General features: G+C 36.8%; 1 protein-coding gene across 5 annotated transcripts; it reads left to right on the top strand.

The window, feature by feature from the left end:
• The first annotated feature begins 26 nt into the window (after nt 1-26).
• TUBE1 (tubulin epsilon 1) lies at nt 27-14,957 on the top strand. 5 transcript variants are annotated; one of them, XM_055329817.1, is made up of 12 exons: nt 27-97; nt 209-282; nt 534-583; nt 2,079-2,136; nt 5,590-5,705; nt 6,914-7,035; nt 9,028-9,215; nt 9,429-9,604; nt 10,404-10,544; nt 12,927-13,067; nt 13,631-13,805; nt 14,118-14,957. In XM_055329817.1, the coding sequence occupies exons 1-12, from the start codon at nt 73-75 to the stop codon at nt 14,274-14,276; spliced, it is 1,425 nt and encodes a 474-aa protein (XP_055185792.1). In that variant the 5' UTR covers nt 27-72; the 3' UTR covers nt 14,277-14,957. The 5 variants fall into 5 exon arrangements, with proteins under 5 accessions (XP_055185792.1, XP_055185793.1, XP_055185791.1 ...); XM_055329818.1 differs by having other exon boundaries at nt 531-583; nt 9,028-9,109; nt 9,449-9,604; XM_055329816.1 differs by having other exon boundaries at nt 531-583.
• The last annotated feature ends 941 nt before the right edge of the window (nt 14,958-15,898 follow it).

Genomic DNA, 15,898 nt, shown 5'->3' with positions numbered 1-15,898 from the left:
CGCGGGCGCGCCGCTCGTGGGCGGGGCCGGGCCTGGAGGACGGAAGTGACGCGGACGGCGCTGCGCCGCAGCATGACCCAGTCGGTGGTGGTGCAGGGTAAGCGGCGCCGGTGAGGGCGGGGGCGGGGATGGGGGGCGCCGGGTCGCCGCGCAGCCCCTTGCGGGCCGCCTCATGGCCGCTCTGTCTCCCTCCTCTCGCTGATCGCAGTCGGCCAGTGCGGAAACCAGATCGGGTGCTGCTTCTGGGACCTGGCGCTGAGGGAGCACGCCGCGGTCAACCAGGTACCGGCGCCGCCCCCGCCCCACCCCCCACCCCCACCCCCACCCCCCGTCCCCGCCCGCCCCCGGCCCGCTTCTTCTGCGCCGTCCCCGGGCTTAGGGCCGTAGCTGGTTACGGCGTCGGTGTTGCCATCGCAGCCAGGGACCAGCCATCCGGGTTTGGGAGGTGGTTAAAGCGTCCGCGCCAGGGGCAAAGCCTTAACCCGGTGTTGTGATGTCTGTATGCCTTTTTTTTTTTTTTTTTTTTTTAGCAGGGAATTTATGATGAGGCAATAAGCAGCTTCTTTCGAAATGTGGATACCAGGTAAGATGGGGTGAAAGTCTCGTCACGTAGCATTAGGATTCTCTCGGGGGGCTCACTGAGCACCTGCCTGCGGCCCAGGGCGTGACCCCGGGGTCCCGGGACGGATCGAGTCCCGCGTCGGGCTCCCTGCGTGGAGCCTGCTCCTCCCTCTGCCTGTGTCTCTGCCTCTCTCTCTCTCTCTCTCTCTGTGGCTCTCATGAATAAATAAATAAAAACCTTTAAAAATAAATAAATAAGTTGACTCCGTAACCACATTCTCCTCTACTCCGTTTTATGATTTAACCTGAGAGCATTCTTATTTCCCCATTCCCAAGTTTCTCCAAAAAGGGGAGATGAGTCCTGGCATTTGACTCTTGCCATGTACTAGCAACACCTACTGGCATCTGTTCCAGGGAAAAAAAAAAAAAAAAAAAAAGACTTTCAGAAACAAGATCCCCTGTTTACACTCCTTGTATACACTCCTGTATCTATTTGAGGAAACCTTTTTACCTTTACCTTTTTAATAGCATACTAGGAATTTACCTATGCTGGGGGTTAACAGACCTTTACTGCAAAGGACCAGAGATAAATATTCCAGGTTTTTGTCACATCTCGTGGACTCTGCTGTCGTAACAGGAATGCGGGTCTAGCTTACTAGTACGTAAGCAAGTGGGCATGGCTGTGTTTGAATAAAACTTAATTTAGGAAAATAAGCAGTTGGTCAGAGTCGGCCCAAGGATCATAGTTTACCAACCCAGCCCATAGCATCATCTGTGCTCAGTTCAGCTTCCTTTCATATAGTCTGTTTTCTTGCAAACTATATTGACCCCAATTCTGTGTTTGGTCACAGACGTAGTTACTTTAGTTCAACATGAAATTCTAGGAACAGCCTTAGATACTCAACAGTAATATAACTGATATATCAGTTGATGTATGTTCAGCTACAGAAAACCTCATTAATGGTGACTTAAGCAATAGAAGTATCCAGTTATCTCATACAAAGAAACCTGGGAATGGGATGACCTAGGCTTGGAGAAGTGTCTTCAAAGACCAAGATACTGTCGTTTCATTATTCCTATTGTGTTGGTTTCTTGTCCTCCTGTTTATTCTTTCCAACCTATAAAGTGGCAGCCTCCACTCCATGCATCACATTTTTATTCATATTCAAGGTGGGGAAAAGGAAGAGTTGGCACCAAGTGCATCCGAATCTCTTTATTATCAGAAAAGCCTCCCAGAATACCTCCCTTTTTATCTCATTAGTAAGAACTGGATCACATGGCCAGCCCTGACTACAAAGACAGCCAGGGGAAAAAGTACCCCACTTTTCAGCCTAATGGGAGGGTGGGCAGGAGAAGAATAGGAAAGGCACCTTCTATGTTGCCCTCTCCCCTATGTTGGCTGCCTCACCAGGCCTGTAAATAGCTTTATTATATAAATGGGAGTTAGCTTTATTACCTAACAGCAGTATTAGCCTCGGAAGATCTTACAACCTTTTCCCATTTTTTTTATCTTTCAGAGTGGTTGGTGATGGTGGCAGTATTTCCAAGGGGAAAATTTGTTCTCTGAAAGCACGAGTAAGATCTTTATACTTGCATTCTTAACGCTGCATGTGTTTTTAAAATAACTACACTCCTGGGATCCCTGGGTGGCGCAGCGGTTTGGCGCCTGCCTTTGGCCCAGGGCGCGATCCTGGAGACCCGGGATCGAATCCCACGTCGGGCTCCCGGTGCATGGAGCCTGCTTCTCCCTCTGCCTATGTCTCTGCCTCTCTCTCTCTCTCTCTGTGTGTGTGATTATCATGAATAAATTTAAAAAAAAAAAATTTTTTTTAAATAACTACACTGGGATCCCTGGGTGGTGCAGCGGTTTGGCACCTGCCTTTGGCCCAGGGCGCGATCCTGGAGACCCAGGATCGAATCCCACATCGGGCTCCCGGTGCATGGAGCCTGCTTCTTCCTCTGCCTGTGTCTCTGCCTCTCTCTCTCCATCTCTCTCTGTGACTATCATAAATAAATAAAAATTTAAAAAAAACAATAAAAAAATAAAAAAATACACTCCTGTAACTATCATGAGAATAAAACTTTAACTTCTCAAATTAAAAATAAAAAAGTATTTACTAAGCCACACTTTAGTATAAATGTAATTAAACAGACATTTATGTCTATCAGAAACTTCAGGGGGGAAAAGTGTTCAAAGTAAAAACACACCGTGTATTTAGTATTTTTTGGTAACTGTTTCAGAGGAGATCCACATCTAGGTAAATGATAACAAAGGCTTAACTCTAAGCCTGAAACACATACTAATGCAGGTTAATTTTTCATTTGAAGATAACGGAGGGTTTCTTTGCATCAGAGTTATACTATCCCCAGTACAAACCACAGATCCAGCCGTGTTACAGCGAATACCATCGTAGTGTAAGGCCTCGCGAACAAAAATGCTTCGAGTCAGTAGCCCGTATTTCGTCTTAATCTCATTCCAGTAAGACTCCTGCTATTGTTTCTCTACAGCAAACTGCTTTTTCCAGTTTGTTGATCAATAATCATTGTAACAAAAAAGAAAGGCGGTTTAGGTGGAAGGAATTGAGACAGTAAGGATCAGACCTAGGGTCGCGGCTGGAAGAGTGAAGAGCAGTCGTGTTGTACCCAAGCACTGTCTTCCTGTATCTGTAATCTCCAATGTCCTTGGAAAAACAAAATTTAGTCGCAGAGGCCATATGCTTGTAGGCTGTTAAGACGATTAACCCGTGGTGCCCTGCACACTGGAGAGCACTAACATCCCAATCCAGATCTCACAGAAAAAGTAACTGGGTTTCCTAGAGCACTCCCAACTCGAGCTCTTTCCTGCCTCCCCATCAGTGAGCGAGGTAGGAGGTGGAGGGCACGCTATAGGCAAAGGATAAATCAGTGTGTTTCTGTAACCTTTGACTTGTCCTAGGAGGTGCTCTTCTATTTCCCCTCTGGAGTCTTAGTAGTATGTGGCTGTGATCACTGGAGAGTCCAGGCTTCACGAGAAGATTTAGTGGTTAGGTCCTTCCTCTGTGTCCAGTATCGTAGGTCAATGTGCAAACACTCAAAGAGTTTTGTAAATCCTATATTAGACCTAAGGAAGAGCTCAGAGGCCAGAGAGCCATCACCAGGCTGCTCTGGCAGAAAACGATAAACCTCAGATCCTGAAAGCTGTGACTCCAGACCGTGGAGTCTTAAGTCTGTTTTGAAACAAGGCCATTATAAGCTAATACTTGTTTCTTTCTGTGATCTTACTCAACTTGTAGTATACCACATGCTACTAGGCTCTCTTATGGCCGATTAAGTGTTTCAGTCAACACCTAAGGGAAAAATTATCATAAAATATCCTAGAAAATCCCTCAAGTGCCAGCAAGTAACCCTCTAGTCCAGTGTACGTAAAGTATACGTCTATTGCATGCTGCCTGTAAAAGAGCACGTTTATAATACATAATTATATCGTCTTCGAACATCCTACTGTGATGTACTGTTGTACAGTTAGAAACACAGTATTTCTTTTTTTTTCTTTTTAGAAACGCAGTATTTCTGATCCGCTGTGTGTAACACTTTTAATCGCTTGCTTGCAGTAGCATAGCTAATTAACTACACAAATCATTTTTTTTAAAGATTTTATTTATTTATTCATGAGAGACACAGAGAAAGGCAGAGATACAGGCAGAGGGAGAAGCAGGCTCCATGCAGGGAGCCCGGACATGGGACTTGATCCTGGGTCTCCAGGATCACACCCTGGGCCGAAGGCGGCGCTAAACCACTGGGCCACCCGGGCTGCCCTACATAAACCATTTAATTCACAGAGTTTAAATGGGCATACGTTGCAACCCCTCGGTAGTTAGTACCCCCATAAATCTCGAACTTGACTGTGTCTTTTCAGTAGGTAGGAGAGCATAGACAAGATTCTGCAGCCAGGCTAACCAGTGTGACTCTCAGCTCCACCACTTACAAGCTGGGTGATCACAGCCGAGTGATTTAGCTCTCCTAGGCCTCAGTTGTCTCGTGTAAAGCAGGACAGGTAAGTATAGTAAGCATATATAGGGTTGTGAGGACCAAAGGGGGTAATACCTGTAAAGCACGTAGGACAGCCACAGGTAGCATTTAATGTTACAGGGTGGCAAGAACTAGAAAAGCCTGTAAACCAAGCACTTTCTTTGGGACCCTGAATCGAATAGCTAATAGCTTTGTGGTGTACTCTAAGGTTATTTCATTAGTTTTTTTGGCTTTTTTACTTAACTATTTCACTTTTACTCCTCTTCCTCAGTATAGAACACACAAGAAGTACGAAACAGTGGGGGCAGGGAGTATTTAATCCTACTGCCAAGCTATCCCTGCCTGCTTTTTGCTGTGTTTCCCTCCAATCTTTTCTATTTTTCTTTCCATAGTTAATTTTACGTTTTATATTATCATTTTCTTCTTAGTAATAAAGATCACCTCCCGTGTCAATAATGTTTGTGGTAACGAATTAGATTTTCTTGGGTGTGGGGACCCTGTTGTTATCTTTGACATCTGATCCAGGGCCTCACTTTGCATGTGACAGTAAGTTTACTGATTTGAATTGGACAGTTTTGGGCTGTGATTCCTGACGAGCAGCATGGTTGCTCCTGGTGAGCAAGTGCATTAAAATGCTCTACACGTATTGAGAATTTTTTCTGGTCAGGGCACTTTTTAAATTTCCAAGACCTTGTTCTCAAAACATTGACAGTCACGTAGGCAAATGAATAAAAGAATTGTTAGAAAATCAGTTGGGATTGTTCAGCTCCCGTTTTCATCCCACGTGGTATTTTGGAGTAGCATAAGAGTTTAGAACCCGTCTTTTAATTGTATCCTACCTCTTGAGCACAGTGAAATTACTTTTTCATTCTTAATAACAGATTCTACATAAAGACTTGATACACATTTGATCAAGTTTAAACTATAAAAAGAACAATGCAAGTTCTAGTTCATAAATTAATTTAGTGTGACTAGCTGTAAGGAAAAACATGCTAATTTAATGTTATTTTTCTTTCTCAGGCTGTCTTGATTGACATGGAGGAAGGGGTAGTAAACGAAATTCTGCAGGGACCATTGAGAGATGTGTTTGATAGCAAGCAGCTCATCACTGATATTTCCGGCTCAGGAAATAATTGGTGAGAATATGCTATATGTAAAAATTGAATGTCATCTAAAAAAAAAAAAAAAAATGAACTTCCTTTATTCTAATAGGTCCTGCTGACCTGAAAGCAAGATCTAACCTGCCAAACCTGCCTCTCGGCTTTTCGGTCCATCATCTTTTTCTGGATAAATGATGATTTTTTTAATACTTAAAAGCCACCTGTATCGTAGTTCTTTCTCACTTTTTTAAAGAAAACTCATGAAAAATGGATTTACTAAATTTCTTATAAATTGATTCTTCCATAATACTAGTGACAGAAATTTTAACTATTTTTATAAACTGTTCTGTTACCTATATTATTTGACTCTGTCAAGTTCTCCAGTGGGTCAGACTTGATAGGACTGGTAAGAAGTGCAAGCCAGACCAGCGCCCCAGCATTTAAGCTCAGCCTAAGGCTGTGTTTAGCTCTTAAGTATTTAACTGTCTGTTCTCCTTAACGGGGTAAAAAGCTTCAACAGTGATCATTTGAAAATTTACATTGAGACTGTTTTTGCTGCTTTTTAAAAATTAAGTAGCTCCTTTCCTTAGGTATAAGACTTTAGTTACATGTGATTTTTGAGTTACATAACCAGACTGCATGTTGTGGGGAAGTCATTCATTTTTTAATCATTTAATCATTCTTTAATGCATCAAAGTGCTATTTACAAATTCAATTAATCAAAAAGACTTGCAGAGCCTTATGAGTATCAGTTTTTTATTGTGTATCATTTCAGCTAATGGTAACATGATGTGACCAGTGTTTTCTCATATATTAAACCAATATGTTCCAAATTTTTTATTTTTAAGGTCCTTCTAGTTGATTACTTTCTGCTTTTTAATATGTAAAATTTACTGCAATCCGTATTTATTTTAAATGGAGATGAGAAAAAAACTATGTAACTAAAGTCTTATACCAAAGGGGGAAAAAAAAGAAGATAAATTTAGAAAATCATAGTTTAATATCCATCGGTAATGAGCTATTTTATCAGGATATTTGAGGATTATAGATCTATATATTTTTTATATTTTCTATCTAGTATGTTTGAAATATCGTAATACGGTTTATCCGATGTGAAACAAAATTAATACAGTAAAAATGCTTTTTTCAGGTTTTTCTGTAATCTTTTCGTTTAGTTCAGAAATAATAAAATCTTGAAATAATAAATGCCAGAGTGTTTTTATAATTTATTTTCTTTTTTTCAGGGCTGTGGGTCACAAAGTTTTTGGCAGTCTTTATCAAGAACAGATTTTAGAGAAACTCAGAAAGTCGGCAGAGCACTGTGATTGTCTGCAGTGTTTTTTTATAATACATTCCATGGGAGGAGGTAAAGTTATTCACACATTTCCCTAAAACAATGTGAAAGTGTAAGTGCGAGTTCATTTTGCTAACAGTAGTCTGTTTTCAGACCTATGCTTTATAATAAAGCTACAACTTTTAACACTGTATGTGTTTATGAGTATATTCGTAACTTTTTTATTTTAAATTTTTGTCAAATTTTGTTGCTGTTACCATTGTTTTTAAACCGAAGCCCTTTTAAGAGTCAGTACTACTGAATCTGGAGTTTTTTCTTCTTCTACTTTTAGCTTCTTTTATAAAATTTCCAACTACATTTCAATATTTGTGAGCTTTTGGGGAATGCTTTCTCTTAAGAGTTTGCTTATATAGTCTCATGTCCCACCTAGAGGCTAAGCATTTCTGGCTTGTTCATAGATATCTGTGCTAAGAAATATCAGTATTCTTTAAACTGCCTTCCAGCCTTTCTTGTGTCCAATAAGAGACATAGGTAAAAGAAATCCTATTAGTTCCTTTAAATCACTCCTTACATGGTAATTACCTCGACCTAGAATAAATTATCTGCATTGCTTTCTGTCCCCAGGGAAACCTATACCTAGCAAATGAAGTATTTTGCTCCTTTGTTCTATGAACTAGAAACATATCCTATTTTGCTCATTTCAAATAGGATTAGTGAGTTTAAAAAAAAAAAAAATTGCCATGCTGTTTTTCTCCACGCTCAGATTAAGATTTTATATTCGGCAGGTTATATGAATTGATTTTTATACATATTATTCAATATGATAACATTTTAAAATTAAAGTTACAGTGCTATGTAGGCATGTCTTTAGAGGATCATCATCATAATCATTAAATTAAACAAATTTTCTTTGTACTAGTATAATTAACCTCCAAGTTTGGATAGGTTTTCAGAAAAAAACAATTTATAGTTCATTATGGTGCCTTTTTAAATCCCTTTATTACTCAAAAATCTCAGAAGACTATATTCATAATTTACTGGCAAAAATAAATAATAGTAGAGGTTAAAAACGGTCCCCTTTCCCACATCTAAATCCTAGCCTCTCTCCTCACAGATAATCAAGTTTGCCAATTTCTATCCTTCCAGATACTTTCTATGCCTTTAAAAATGTGTGTGTGTGTTTTAACATAAACAAGATCATGCAGTGCATATCATTCTGACATTTTTTAACTTTGTCTTTCCTGAATGTCTTTCAGTGTCTTCTCTGTCTCATAGAATTCAATTGTGTTAATATATAATAATTTTTAAAGTCTGTTTCCCATTAGTGGATGTTGTTTTAAACTTTTTTTAGCTTCTTTTATAAAATTCTAAATGGTATTTTTAGAATTTTAGGTATTTTATAAAATACTAAATGGTATTTAGTTATTATAAATAATCCCCATTTGAACATCTGGTACATACAGTTCTGCTCAGTTATGCACCTTTAGCTGTAGGTAATATTCCCAAAAGGAAAGTAGGACCAAAGAATATGTACATTTTAAATTTTGATTGATATTTATAAACACCTTCCTACATTAATTCACCAATCCATATTATTAGCACAATTTATGCAAGTTTATTTCCCCACACTGTCACTGAGTATTATAAGACATAAATCTAATATGTTCAAAATTAGATTGTTTTAATTTAGATATCTTTGATTAGAAAAAGGATTGAACATCCTCACATCTATTCACCATTTGATTCATTATGATTTACGTACTTTTACTCATTTTTCTGTTGTATTCTTTTTTTTGTTTTTGGTGGTTGATTGTGAGACCTCTTCATTAAAGAAATTTAGTCCTTCATCATATGTGTTGGAGATTTTTTCTTAGTTTACCTTTTTCATTCTGTTTGTAGTGTTTTTTAAGTTTTTAATGGAATCAAAGCTGTCTTCTATGTAATGCTCTGGTTATTAATGTATCTTTCTACCCAAAAAAAAAACAGAAAATTCCAAGTTCCTCACAATCTTATTTTGAATAACTTATGCTGGTTTGTTTTTGTTTTTGTAATTTTAATCCTCAGGAACAGGATCTGGGCTTGGCACATTTCTTTTAAAGGTGCTTGAGGATGAATTCCCAGAAGTATACAGATTCGTGACTTCAGTGTATCCTTCTGCTGAGGATGATGTCATAACTTCGCCTTATAATAGCATCTTGGCAATGAAGGAACTTAATGAGCATGCAGACTGTGTGTTGCCTATTGACAACCAAGTAAGAAATGACATTATAATTTATAGATGTATCATATATACATTGAGTCTCCTGTTATGTTTTATGTGCATATGAAACATTCTCTTTTCAGCCTTCTAACTGAAGGTAAAATAAGTTTAAATTGTTTTTCTTTCTCTTCTTTCCTTCCTGGTAGAATGTCCTCTATGTCTCCTCTTCTTAATAGCTTCTCTCCCAATATTTTTTCTTTAAAAGTCTTTATTTGACATCATTAGCAAAATTGACCTCATGACGAATTCTGGAAAGTTGGGCACAACTATAAAGGCAAAGAGTCTGGTTACTTCAAGTGCTGGGGCTGTTAAAAAGCGGCACCAGAAGCCCTTTGATGCAATGAACAACATTGTGGCCAATTTGCTGCTGAACCTAACAAGGTAAATCCTATTGATGGCATATCTTAGGACAATTTAAAAGCTTCCCTTGGCCTCTGAGGGTGATTGCAGTAACATTTTCATAGTAGCATTTTTTTTTAGCTTTTCTAAGTCATAGGAACTTCTTTTTATTTGATTTTATTTTGTCTAGTGTTTTCAAATCTTGGAGTCATGGACCAGAATTTGCATTTCTTACTCCAAACCAGCATTCTCCCAGGGACATTCCAGAAAATAATAAGTGTTACATGAAAAAAGTTTGTCACAGACAAACACTTGAGAACTTGGTTAAATAACAGTAAGCATCTTGTTTTGCTATAGAACATCCTCATTTTTTTAAGGCAGCTATATTTACCTCCTTATTGTTGGTCCAAAATATCTCCTTGACTTTGCTCCAGGAAGATTGCTTTAGCATTATTTTATTCCAAACTATAGAGCACATTAAGCAGGTGCTTGAGGAACATTAGTAAAGTTTATAGAATAATTAAATTATTGAATGTGTTTAACTCAAAGGCTGTTTTAAGTAAGACATTTTTGTATATGTAACGTGCAACATAATAGTGTGTTGATTGCACATCACATAATCCACAAATAAGAATTGCTATAGATGTTGTGCATTATAATTACCTTTGTACATGATATTCATGGTACTAAATGTCACTAATACAGAAAAAAGGAATATTCTCTACTGAAGAACAATGTACAAAAGAATTTAAGAATGCCTGCTGAATAAGGAAAGCTGCATTCAAAGTATAAAATCTTAACATTAAACTTTTTTTCTCTTGCTTTAATGTTGATTTTTTAGCTCTGCAAGGTTTGAAGGGTCCCTTAATATGGACCTTAATGAAATCAGCATGAATTTAGTTCCTTTTCCTCAACTGCATTATCTTGTGTCAAGTCTAACACCACTGTATACGCTGGCAGATGTTAACATTCCTACCCGAAGGTAAGATGTAGTAGTCACTTTACTCCAATTACTTGATAATTTGAGTTGTTTTTAAGAAATAACATTTTTTAAAGTTTGTAATAATGCTAGGTATTTTTTCATGTCATTTTCTTTGTGAGAGGAACATAAAATGCAGCTGATGACAACCACTTTTTCATTATTTGAATGCTTCTTTATTTATAAATAATTGTTTAAAAGGTCAGTATTTGAAATGTAAATTTTTAAACTAATGAAATTAATAAAGATTGGTTTTCATTGAAACAGATTTCAGGGCTTTGAAGTCTGACATACTTAAGTCTGAATGCTAATTCTGTCACTGGGCAGGCGACAGACTTTCAGTTTTTCTCATCTGTGGAAATGAGAATCAGTGCACCTACCTCGTAGGCTTGTTGAGTATATTAAGTAAGAGTATCTTTAAAGTTCTTATCTTGGTCCAGCACCACAGAAGGCTTTTCCAGTGTGGTTGTTCGTGGTAGCTGCTATATATCATTTCCAGAGCACCTTGTTTTGTAACTGTGTGCCACTTATATGCATAAAACTTCAATCAGTCTAGTTAACAAAAAAATGTAGTTGAAAAATATTCTGAGCACAGACAGTGAGGACGAGCTTGAAAAAGGTCCCACTGACATCCACAGTTGACAGAGGGAAAAGGTCCTGTCAAACTCTGTAAGAGCAAAGTATGTAAATGATAAAGTAGAAACTAGATTAAAGATCTTCTTTATAGTTTAAGTTTGGGCAAAATAACAGTTCTGCACTGTAAATGTCACCGTGCTATTGATTAACTTTGATTTCAGCTGCTAACAAGTAACCAGTTATGCCAACTAATAGATGAGATTCTTCCTTCATGGGATGCCGATGACCTTGAGTTAAGCAGCTTGCATTGTGTATGGAACATGGTACCCACTCACTAAATGTTCACTCTTATTATCAGCCCTGCATATTAAAAATTAGTGTATTTAAATAAAATATGCATCTTTAATATGGACACACATGTAAATTGGTGCTAAACTATTTATTGTACTAGAGTGATAATCCAGACATTTTTACATTTAAAGTTAATTCTTAAAAAATAAAGACATGGAATTTCTAGTTAAGTTCTACATAAAGCAAACAATGTTTGACTTGGTCATTCAGCCTGAATGTTTTAAAGCCAATTAAACTTCTTTTAATCCTGCTTTTGGCATATTTTGATAAAAAAAATATACTGTTGCAACATTTTTTATTCATATAATCATAATTGTTACAAAGGTTTATTTTTAATCAAAACGTGTGAAAATGTATAAGGGACTTTAAAGATTTTAGCACTTAGGGAACTTGTCACAGTGTTCTATCTTTGTGTTCCTTTTTGCCCTTTTTCTGCTGTACTATAGATATTTCAGAGGCTGCCGTATTAGCACATGAACACGTTTATCCTCGAGTAAGATAATAAATTGTTTTAAAATTTTTCTATTAGAAGTCGTAGTTTTAAAACACTTTAATTTCTTAGTAGTGAGAATGTCTTGGGGGTACCTTTATTAATAAATGTCAGTCCTGTACCTCGTCCCATTTTTATCACATGAAAATAATCACATATGAAGTGTGTATATTTGTTTCTTGAAATTCCATATTTTTCTATAAATGAATATAAGTATGCCAAAATGACGAATAGCTCCTAGTTCTTACGTTTTGTGGCAGAGGATGCATCAAGAATGAGTTTGCCACTTGTTGTACAGTAATTCTTAAGCTTTTCTGGGTTTCCTTATCTCTGTAAAAATCCCCAAAAGTACATACACAACAAAATCTTGAACACCGTAGCAGAGGATTTATGAATCCCCCCACAGCTCACTTTCCCTAAAGGAGTCTTCTATTCTTGCTGTCACATAACCAAAATAGAAGGTAAGTTCCATTAGAGTAGAATTAGTTTTCCATTTGAGTAGAAATTGTTCACTGCTTGGTCTCTTGCGCTTAGACTAGTGCCTGGCACACAGTAGGCATTTAGTAAATATCTGTTGAATGAGTAAGTATTACAGTGTGATTTCTGCAGCTCTTCCCAATCATTCTGCAGATCCAGCACACAGAATCTAGAGTGATCTAGGGAACCTAATCATATTTATATTAAGTTAAGTGAGATTTAAGAACCAGGCTGGAGCTAAAGACTAGGATGCTGTATATTGTTAGATACAAACTTGTTGGCACCTTTTTCTTCCCCTCTTTAAATAAAGGATAAATGATGTCCTCCTCTCTTGTATTTCTCAAGATTGTGTTCTGAGAAAATGATAGCTGAAACGTAGAATGTGTTTGTGTGTGAGATTTATTGACCAGAAGGTGACTGTCTTCGCAATTTGTAGTTCTACAGAGAAGAAATAATATTTTGTATAAACAGTGATTCTCTCATTGTTCTAGGTTGGACCAGATGTTCTCAGATGCCTTTAGTAAAGATCACCAGCTAATTCGGGCTGACCCCAAACACAGTCTCTACCTCGCCTGTGCCCTTATGGTGAGAGGAAACGTACAGGTTTCAGATCTTCGCAGAAATATTGAAAGGTTTGATTTTATATTTCCATGATGATTTGTGTGTACTACTTGTGACAGTGCAGCATAGTAGTTCAGATGGCCTCTCTTCAGATTCTAGCATTGCCACTTAACTAAGGTGTGACCTTGAGCAAACTACTTAGCCTCGTTTAAGCCTTGTTTTTCTCAAACATAAAATAATAATAATGGCACAAAATTGTCGTTTATGAATAGTGAATGATATAGGATATGTTTTATCCTCTGAAGGTGTTCAGAAAACTTATTGGTTTCATTATTACCACACTACACTGCCTCTAAGTTTATGTTTTACTATTTTTTGACAGTATTTTTAGGAAAACTCTACTGACTCACAAAACAAGGAAAAATGTAGTATTTTCATCCCCAGATTTAACGTCCTCCCAAGTAAATGTCCCTTAGCTCACTGGCGGGCTCTACCATGTTACTGCTAAAAGTAAAACAGAGATAGCTTACATTAAATACTGAGCAAAGAGAATGGTGCCTTCAGTAATGCCCGCTGCCATATATGGCAGAATTTTCAGTACCTTCATTCTCACCTTTGAGCTTTTGCATCTCAGATTGAAACCTTCTCTCCAGTTCATCTCCTGGAATCAAGAAGGCTGGAAAACCAGCCTGTGCTCAGTACCGCCTGTGGGCCATTCCCATTCGTTATTAGCTCTAGCAAATAACACATGCGTGAAGCCCACCTTCATGGAACTGAGAGACAGATTCACGAGGCTCTACAAGAAAAAGGTAATTGTCAGGACACCTTCATAACTATGTGTGATTGTTTTGGCTATTTAAGATGTCTTCTTGCGAATTACACCATTACGAGTCAGGGGCAATCCTGACTGCTGTGGTCATCGTACTGATTATAGCTGAAGAGGAGAGGTGCACTCAGACTATCTAAACGAGAGATCTCGTGAGTTCACAGGATTTGAGTTCTCATTTCTCTTGTAAAGCTGAGTGAACTATCATTTTAATGAAGAATTACTTATGTTTTAGGAGGTTTTTTTTTTTCAATTTTCTGAAAATAGTCAACAGTATCCAGTTTACTATTTATAGGCTCATCTTCATCACTATCTACAAATTGAAGGGATGGAAGAAAGCTGTTTCATGGAAGCGGTGTCATCTTTATCAAGGCTCATAGAGGAATACAACCAACTGGATGCCACAAAAAGCATGCCTGTGGAAGATTTACCTAGACTAAGCATAGCTATGTAAAAAATACCCCCAAAATACAATTTTTACTTTTCTTAATTTTACATTGGTTTTCATCACCTTTTCTTTCTGTTTTGGAATGTTTGTGATTCAGAAAACCCACTTTGCACTTTTTCCTATTAGAAAGTATTTTTGTCTAAAAAAAAGAAAAAGAAAAAGAAAAAAAAAAGTGGTTTTCACTTCATCACAATTTGTGGGTAATACCAGCCTGTGAAATTAGTGAAGTCCTATTACCTTAACTTCAAACATTTGTCTTCAGAAAATTCGCCTTTTCTAAAATTGGGAAAAGAGAGTTCTTCAACATTTTTATTTATAATCTCATATTTAGGCATTTATAAAGTGATAATTCATGTCTTTTTAAAAAATCATATACGGGTATATTTTTATATTTATTTATAATTTATTTTTTTATATCGTTTAAATTCTCCTGATTCTTTAAAAGCAAGTATGAGGAATAGCAGAACACAATATAAATACTTCTATGTAATACCAACTTTACAAGGATAGGTTTTATTATAGTATGAAGGAGATTTTGTTTCTCCTTTGGGTAACCACTTGTTTGTACTCAAAAGAATCAAAATTGACATTTATTTTAACATGAATATGTATTAAATTATCTTTAAATATAATGTTTTTATTAAACCAGTTGATTTCTTAATAATAAATGTCTATATTTTTAAACAATACCGCTTGATAATTGGTTTTGTTTGTCACCATTTATATAAGCAAACAGAACATTACTTAGCTTGACATCTTCTTCCAAACTTTGCAGGAAAATGACTATAATAGTCCAGTGACAGTGTTGCAGTTATTGTAATTTCCAGTTGCAGTTTTAATGTTAACTTATCCTTAAATACAATTTATATTTTAAATCCATAGGTGGAGTTATCATTTAAGGAAGTAATTTTTAGGGACAGTTTATTTTCAAGCGAAATCATCTGTGCTTCCTTCAGTGTTAAGTTTTTAAGTTTTTTTACTTTTCAAAGTAAGGATACTGCTCTTGATCTTTATCTTGGAAATGTAATATTTTACAGTATTTGGTATAAAAACTTTTAGATTACAGTGGTCACCAATGGCCAAAGAAGTTCTGTTTTCTCCTTCCAAAAGAAATCTTAATAAACCTGATACTCGGACTAGGGCAATGGAAGTTATAAGTACATTGACAGCTTAATCGTTGTCCTATTTAAGAATTAAACCTAGAATCTTACACACCATGTAATGATTATCATCTGATGGAATCCTAGGCTTCATTGTCAAAGTACAGATAAAGTTTTAAAGAAGTTCTGAAAAAGTTCTAAACTTTTTACACATCTTCAACAAAGTATTCTAGATTATAGAGTAAAATGCTTTCTTGGAAATTGAATAGCTTTTCCATTATGTATGGAATATGTATGTATGTAGATGAAAGCAACTGTGTATTTCATAATTACACATTTTAAAGTAAGTTTACTTTTAAGATTTTTAACATTATATAAATTTATATATATACACATACAGTTTTAGCATATATATATATATATATAAAAATAAATAAATAAATTTGGGGGGGATGCAAAAAAAGGTGGTTTTATTAAAGCACCGGGACAGGACCCATAAGCAGAAAGAGCTGCACCAAGTTTTACATA

This window comes from Nyctereutes procyonoides, unplaced genomic scaffold (genome assembly GCF_905146905.1).
Source record: "Nyctereutes procyonoides isolate TBG_1078 unplaced genomic scaffold, NYPRO_anot_genome, whole genome shotgun sequence".
In the NCBI taxonomy this organism is placed as follows: domain Eukaryota; kingdom Metazoa; phylum Chordata; class Mammalia; order Carnivora; family Canidae; genus Nyctereutes; species Nyctereutes procyonoides.
This window is presented reverse-complemented; position numbering and strand designations above follow the sequence as displayed.